The 7,849-nt window shown below is 44.5% G+C and overlaps 1 protein-coding gene and 1 pseudogene across 1 annotated transcript; one reads left to right on the top strand and one right to left on the bottom strand.

Annotated features, from left to right (window-relative positions):
• Window positions 1–221: 221 nt before the first annotated feature.
• On the bottom strand, window positions 222–2,786 carry LOC123190344 (pentatricopeptide repeat-containing protein At2g15980). The gene is made up of 3 exons (XM_044602970.1): window positions 1,249–2,786; window positions 869–933; window positions 222–729 (listed from the first exon to the last, which is right to left on the bottom strand). The coding sequence occupies exon 1, from the start codon at window positions 2,714–2,716 to the stop codon at window positions 1,289–1,291; it is 1,428 nt and encodes a 475-aa protein (XP_044458905.1). The 5' UTR covers window positions 2,717–2,786; the 3' UTR covers window positions 222–729; window positions 869–933; window positions 1,249–1,288.
• Window positions 2,787–3,012: 226 nt separating this feature from the next.
• On the top strand, window positions 3,013–7,839 carry LOC123190345 (E3 ubiquitin-protein ligase RNF14-like; annotated as a pseudogene).
• Window positions 7,840–7,849: the final 10 nt, after the last annotated feature.

The raw sequence follows: 7,849 nt of genomic DNA, 5'->3' as shown, positions 1-7,849 counted from the left end.
AGATCTATAAATGTTGTGTTAGCCAACAACTATAGTCTTTTTAATATTGCTTGAGCAAGGTCTTGAGTTTCATGTAGCATCCAGTTCACCGGAAACATTTGCCTTCATTTTCGTTCATCTAAAAGCTTGAACCGATGAAAAGACAGTATAGTTTAGGGACGCAATGCCACCCACACTTGAATCAGATAAGCACAAAGTTGCCTTTGTTTGATTGCACCATAGAGAAAACTAAGATTCTTTTTTCAAAAGGTTCGACTTAATGCAGACTTTTTACAAGATACAGACCCCAAAACCAATAGAAGAAAATTCTAAAATACATTCCTCTAAAATTTCCATGATATCATTTGAATGATAGAAGCAAATTCGTTTTAAAGCAAGGTAAAGAGTGCCAAGGTAACTTTACACACATCACACCAAAGCGCCTGGCTTCTCTGGCCTGCTGCTGTGGTTTTACTGACTGACGGAACACTGACCACGGTGATGAACATACCGCCTCTCACTACTGTCTTGCTTCTTCAGCTCTTGGCGAGTTCGTCCTTTGCAATTGCCAGCTTTCAGACGTATGTATATAACACGCACTCTCACCCTTGTCAATATACAGTTCTGCCAAAGTCCTGATCATGAGAGGTCAGTTAGGTGATGCGCTCAGGAACAGATAATTTGCATTGTCTCAAGGATCTTCCTTGCTGGAGCATGAATGCAGCACTTGCCAACTCTCTTATGGCGGAACTGTGACATAAGAATAAGTATTGTTATTTTTGGCTACAGTCGGTGCCAACCGAAACATTAGATTTTAGAACCACCGACACACACTACATACATCGAACATGAAATTGTACTTCATAGTTGCAGTCCATGTGGTACATACCTCAAATAATGAAGGGAGCTGGCCAATTAACTCTTTGGCTACATGTACCGCAGATCTTAACAAACCTGCAAAAATCATATGTCCCTTTTCATATGCAACAACTATATATCAATGGCATGCATGAGTGCATGACACAAAGATTGATGTAAGCTGTAAAAGTTGAAATATATGGTAATAACACAGGAGATGATCACTAAAGTAGTTAACACAACCAGCCAGAAGTCATGAACCTAACAATAAAATTCACAGATAGAGGTGGAAGACCCTCAGACTCCATATATTTCTGAAGATACAACTCAGAGATTTTTGTGCTCTAATATGTACAGTGTAAAGACTGAAGATGAACAAAATTGGATGAGACAAGTACAACAGGAATTTACCAGTGTCCTGAACAGCAACATACGAAGCTTAAAAAACGCATCATTGCATACATTCCAGGTCACTGCCATCCTCAATGCCTATCGCTGCCATTTCCTTCCTCAACCTCTCAACCATCTCGTGGTCCTCATCCTTCTCATAAGCGCGGACAAAAGCATGGTATACCTCAGCTCCGGCTTTGAATCCCTTCCCGGCCATCTCTGCCTGGAGTCTCATCGCCACCTCCATTTCCCCTTTCTCACAAAATCCCCTTATCAGCACCTCATAGCTTCCCCGACTCGGTGTGAACTCTTCCCTCTTCATCTCTGCCCTCAAAATACATAACGCCTCCTCAACTCTCCTCTTCTGACACAATCTATCAACCATCTCCTCGACAACCTCCGCCGCCATACCAAATCCCCTCCTTCTGAGGTCTACACGAACAAGCATCGCAGCATCAACATCCCCTGTCCTACAATGCCCTCTAACCAACCACTCAAATGTTGTAACACTTGGCTCAATCCCACAAATCTCCATGTCCTTGAACATCTCCTCTGCCATCCCCACCTCCCCGGCAGCACAATACCCACCAATCATCGTGTTGTATGAGGTGACATCTGGTTGGATCCCTCCCTGAACCATCTCATCCCACAATCCTCGCGCCTTCTCCATATCCCTGTCATCACAGCACGCGGCCATCCGAATGTTGTAAGTGCCCACATTGTGCTTGCAGGAGTACCTGTCCATTTCGTCGAGCACAATGTCGAAATCTTGGCACTTGCCATGGCGGTAGACAGCGAGGAGGAGGGAGTTGAAGGTCTGCGCCGTCGGCTGGAGCACGCGGTTGGTTCTTGGACCCGGACGCGTGTAGATTTGGTGGTACATCTCGAGGGCGGACTCGGCGCAGGGAAGGGAGCGGAAGAGCAGCGCGACGGTGGAGGGGAGGGGGCAGGCGCCGGAGGCGAGGTAGCGGCGGGCGATGGAGGCCGCCGCGAGGGGTTCGCGGCGGGAGCGGAGGTAGGCGAGGAGGAGGAGGTCGAAGACGAAGGGGGCCGACGCGAAGCGGCGGTAGGTGGCGGCGAGGGCGTTGAAGATCTGGGAGGGGGAGTAGTGGCAGGTGGCGGAGGAGAGGACGGATATGGCCGCGCGCCGGAGGCGGGAGGCGGCCGCGACGTGCGCGGCGGAGGCGGAGAGGATGAGCGGGGGCGGGGAGCGGGATGGGAGGAGGCGGCGGAGGGCGAACTGGTGGAAGCTGAGCGCTACGTGGGGCCGGTGGCGGAGGAGGAGGAGGACGGCGGAGACGGCGGACGCGGGGAGGGGGTCGGGGAGCGGCAGGGAGGCGAGTTGGGACCACTTGGACTTGGCGCGGTGGGAGGTGAGCGCGGAAGCGGCGGCGGCCGCGTACGGGTGGGCGGCGTCGATGAAGTACGGCGAGGAAGGGTCGGTGGTGGCATCTCCGCCGGGCGCGGCGGCGCGGCCGTCGGCGTGCATAGAGGTGTGGGGAGTGGCTTCAGAGTCAGAAGTGCTATCGTACTTTCTTTTTCTTGTTCTTCTGAACCGGGTTATGCGGGATTTTGTTGGTAGCCAGATCGGCCGATGCTATTCTGTGTAGGGGTGGAAAGTGGTAGTGGATAATTTGAAATATCTGATATTTGTATTTGAGAAAATGCATATTCATATCTAAACTATCTGCATTTGAATCAAAATGAAAATGGAAATTATCTGCACCTGAATTTACTTAACAAATAAATAAATAAATATGGTATAAGATTTTGACACAAATATGAATATGAAAGTGGATATATCCGTATCCGAATAAGATTATGGGAGGCAATTTTCAAAATTCTAGCCCCAACATTTCAATTATCCAACATAAAAGCCAAATAAGTGGTTAAATTTTACTCTTTGTATGATTAAACATAGAAATTATAATGCATTACAATAGTATCTATTCATAAACCTATTTATTATTGACTTATTGTACGTCACAAGTTGATTATTTCATGTCACATAGCTATTGACTAATTTACTTAAGCAATATGTCACTATTATTTATATCCGTTCTGAATCGAATAAACATTCGATACGTATTTGTATACAAATAACATCCTATCCACATCTGTATCTGATAACATCCGTATTCGTATTCGTATTTGTTTTGAAAGTGATAAGAGCACTATCCGATCCGTCCGTTTCCATCCCTAATTCTGTGTTGGGTATCTAAATATTTGTCATCTGCTTAATTAATTGATGGAGTCTCCAAACTCCTGTTGAAGATAATCAGAAGCACACTTTTGTAGACGCAAAATTCATGCTGTCAATCAAAATTATAATAACAAAAAGAAAGTCTCTAAATTTCCCCCGTACGCGTACCGTCGCAAGTCGCCACCCGCAGCAGAGCCCTGGATGGAGATGGAGAGCGCTCACCGCGACGACGACCTCTCGCCGGAGGCGGCGAGGATGCTCCGCGAGATGGCGCTGCGGGGTCGCGAGGAGGGAGTGGAGCCCGATCTGTCGGACGAGCAGCTGCGCTCCAACGACCAGCTCCAGCAAGACGAGGTGCCCCCTCTTCCCCTGAAATTCTGTGCTTCACCCTAAACCTCGTCGCCGTTAAACCCTTGGGCCAATTTCGTAATGCAAACCCCACCCCTCTCCTGATCGCGGCGTCCACCGAGTCCTCCAAGTCGCGCACAATTTTTCCTAAGCTCTTGTGTAATTTCAGACCGCAAACCCTAACACTGGAAGATAGAGGTAGCAGAAAAAGTCTAGTGTAGTGCAATTTCGCTGTGGCTGAGCAGAAAACAGGAACATCCATTCAGTTTTTGTGGTCCTCTTGTGTCATGCACAGGTTGTGATTTGAAATAAGCTGCGACTTCACTGTAAGATCCAAGTATTTTGCTGCTCTGACATTCAGCTAAGCAGGTTCCAGACTGAAAGCATGAATACAATACTCTAGGAAAGTTGGTTTTAGAATTGGAGTGGCACTTCCAGGCTAATGGTGTGCAGGATATCAAAACAGAGGAAGTTCCACTCGAAATAAAAAAGAAGAAGAAGAGGAAATTCTGACATTGGTTAACAAACATTATCTGAATATAGTTTCATAAGCAAATTAATTTACTGCATAGGAGTTCTCTTCTCTTCAAGGCAAAAACCCCATAAATTTTCTTATACAAAACAACCCGTGTTCAGAAACAGAGAATGAGCATTGGTCGTCTCAAACTTGGATGTAAAAAAATTATACTGATTTTTCAAAGAGCAAATGCTGAGGTAACCTTATTCTGGGATATCTTATTTATTTCTTAGATGTTAGCTCTGGAGGCAATTTTTGGAGACAAGATCTGCATTTTTGGTGAAAAGGCTGGACCGCGATCTTTCCAGGTAAAACTTTTTAAATTGGTCCACAGGGTCCCAGGAATCAGTAACTATCATCGACACACAAAAATCATGATACTTGTTTTTCCATTTTCAATAATTTGCAGATTCAGGTGCATTGTGAAATTCCAGATGGCATCAGTGTATCCGTAGAACCATTCCAGGGTGTTGATGATGATGACCCAAAGAGCCAGTTCCTTGAAAACTTCAGTGTCGAGCACTTGGCTCCACTATCATTGACATGCCTCATGCCTCCATAGTACCCAAGCCATCATCCTCCATACTTCACTCTCGGTGTACAATGGTTGGATAATGTGAAGGTCTCCTCCCTTTGTCACATGCTCGACTCGATGTGGGCGCAACAAGCTGAACAGGAAGTTGTTTATGAGTGGGTGCATTGGCTGCAGAGCTCTATGCTTTCTCATCTTGGTTTTGACAACGGAATAGTCATACGACAGCCTCATACTGCGGTTGGTCCTGTGGATCTTCGGGTTGTGGGAGAGATTTTGTCTGCAGAGTCTGTCGTTCAACAGTTGATCGGCTACAATGAGGAGCAATGCCATGAATCCTTTCTCCACGGGCTTCATGCCTGCATGATTTGCTTCAGCGAGTACCCAGGTAACTTGAATGTTCTAGTTGATGCTCGGGGTACTCTTCCTGGGGCTCATTTCTTGCACTATGCTCTGCATTATGATATCTCTATTTTTTTCGTCTGAATATGCTGTGTTCTGCACATAGTAATTTTTTCAGGACTTACCATTCATCATTTGAAAATATATACATTGGATGCCGAATTGGGGTTCCATGATTTAATGAGCACGAATTCGAGCCTATATTGGCCGGAATTTGGAAATAATATCACATAACTAGAATCTAAATATTTGCTCAAAATTCATTTCAACTATTTAATACTCGTCAAGGCACAGCATTTTAAACCTGACAAAAATATCATTTTTCGCATATTCGTCAAGGCACAATTGAGCCTCTACTAATTTTGTACAGCAATAACAAATGCACACCCGCAAAAAAAAAAGCAATAACAAATGCAGTGTCCATGTGTCACTGCGTTTCACTAATTATGTACACAATTGAGCCTCTGCTAATTAAACCAATGGACCATTCAAAAGCCTAAACTTACCATAGATAATCATGTCCATGTTCACTCTTCTGTGAAATAATCAATTAATCATGGGCAATCTAAGTTCCATCATGTCAGGAGACTTGTAAGAACTAAATTGTGTCTTTTGATTACCCTCATGCGTTGATTTTGTAAAGCTTCCATGCCAGCATTACTTTTGCCAGAGGTGCATGGAGACTTACTCAAGGATTCATCTCAAGGAAGGAACAGTACTAAAGTTGGTGTGCCCTGATGACAGGTGTGGAGGCATTATTCCTCCTAATCTATTGAAGAGGTTGCCAGGAGATGCAGATTTTGAACGGTGCGAAAGGTTGATGCTTCAGAAGGCTCTAGATTCAATGGCTGATGTAGCGTACTGTCCAAGATGTGGAACAGCTTGCCTGTTAGACAAGGATAAAGCCGGATGCTCCAATTGCCTCTTTAACTTCTGCACCCGCTGCAGAGAGCCTTGTCACACAGGGAGGAGCTGTGTTATTCTTACTCCAGAAGAAAAACTTCTCACCTTACAGGTAGTAAATGGATCTAGGAGTACTATGTCATATACTCCTTGAAGTCCAGCTAAACGCTACAGAATCTCTCGTTTGTCTCAATTCATTATTAGCTGTGACCTGTGAGTGTTCACAATCAGAGCCAAGTCCAACTTCCAACATATTAAAAGCATTTTCATAAAAGAAAAGGCTTATTTTCTTCTTCAGAATTTAGTAAAAAACAATTTCAAACTTTAGGCCCAACATATTACAAGCATGGATATAACTCTATGGTCACACTGGCTGCGCTCATCTGAGCTCAAAGACCACGCACTGCTGTGGTGTGATTTCCTTTCCTCGCGTTGAATAAGCGCGCCTTTATAAGACATTGCCTCTTGGAGGTTTTTGGAAAAAAAAGCAACGAAAAATATTCAGATGGGGAGCCTCCCCCCATGAAAGTTTCAATTTTTTTCCAAGCTTCGGTGTTAATAATTGAACCATGTGTCCTACTTAAGTGCTGAACAAGAAAATTTGGGATGAGGGTGTGTAGTAATAGCACGTGCCACTGGATATGTCTCCCTACCAAATTAATCGTTGTAGAACTGATTTCCTTTGGTTAGTAGAGAAAAGGCACTACAAGTTTTTTCATTATATTTTCATTTTGAGGGGAACACATTCTTGTACCTAAGGTTATTGTATAACATGATTTCCCGGAAATATATGTCTGGTTGATTAATGCAATGAGGAATGATTACAATTATCAATGTGATGTTTGTTTTATACAGGAACAGTCAAGGGTGCGCCAATGGAGCAAAGGCGACATTGACAGACGAATCAACTTGGCAAATGAAATATTTAGCATCAAGGAAGTCCTCCGTTCTTCCGTTCCATGTCCTCATTGTGGTATTGCCTTCATACGTGTGTCTGGCTGCAACCACATGTTTTGCAGAAACTGTCACCGTGAATTCAACTACTTAAATGCTAGGAGGACAGAGACTGTAAGGGCACTTGATTTCATTACAGTGAATGCGGTGCAGATTGAACGAAAAGTACTGAGCCTATCCGTCAGCTCCAGACAGTATCCATGCCCAAAATGCCACCGACCATATCCCAAGGTGATGTTGATATGGCTTTCAGATATCATATGGATTTAATCATCAATTTTTTTATCTGATGTCGGGCAATATTTCACTGTATCTGATATGAGCAGATGGGAAACAACAACCACATCTTGTGCCTGGCATGTCAGGTTCATTACTGTGCTCTGTGTCGGAAGGTGGTGCGGAAGATCTCAGAGCACTATGGCCCCAGAGGATGCAAGCAGCACACTGTCGACCCTGAGATTGTTAGAACAAAGAACAAGGATGACTCGGGATCAGAACTTCTGTGAAATGAATTAGAGGTCAAGCATTGGTTTCAAATGCATTAGGCTGTTCTTATAGGTTTATTTCTGTGCAGTTACACACATATATACAGTTTGGAATAGGAATAGTTACACCTACAACCTATTTTTATGGAACATCAGTTATATTGTTACGTTCTCTTTTTTTCGCAAAAAAAAAAAATGCAGGACCAAGGTGCCCGAGGAGCGGGCGACCTCTTGCTTAAGAGGCGGGGGTGCTTATCACTCGACTAAAGTGAGGGGTT

Source organism: Triticum aestivum, chromosome 2A (assembly GCF_018294505.1).
Source record: "Triticum aestivum cultivar Chinese Spring chromosome 2A, IWGSC CS RefSeq v2.1, whole genome shotgun sequence".
Classification (NCBI taxonomy): Eukaryota; Viridiplantae; Streptophyta; class Magnoliopsida; order Poales; family Poaceae; genus Triticum; species Triticum aestivum.
This window is presented reverse-complemented; position numbering and strand designations above follow the sequence as displayed.

Bases quoted from the DNA above. Each gene is read 5' to 3' on its own strand.
- LOC123190344 (XM_044602970.1), bottom strand. From the start codon at position 2,716: ATGCACGCCGACGGCCGCGCCGCCGCGCCCGGCGGAGATGCCACCACC.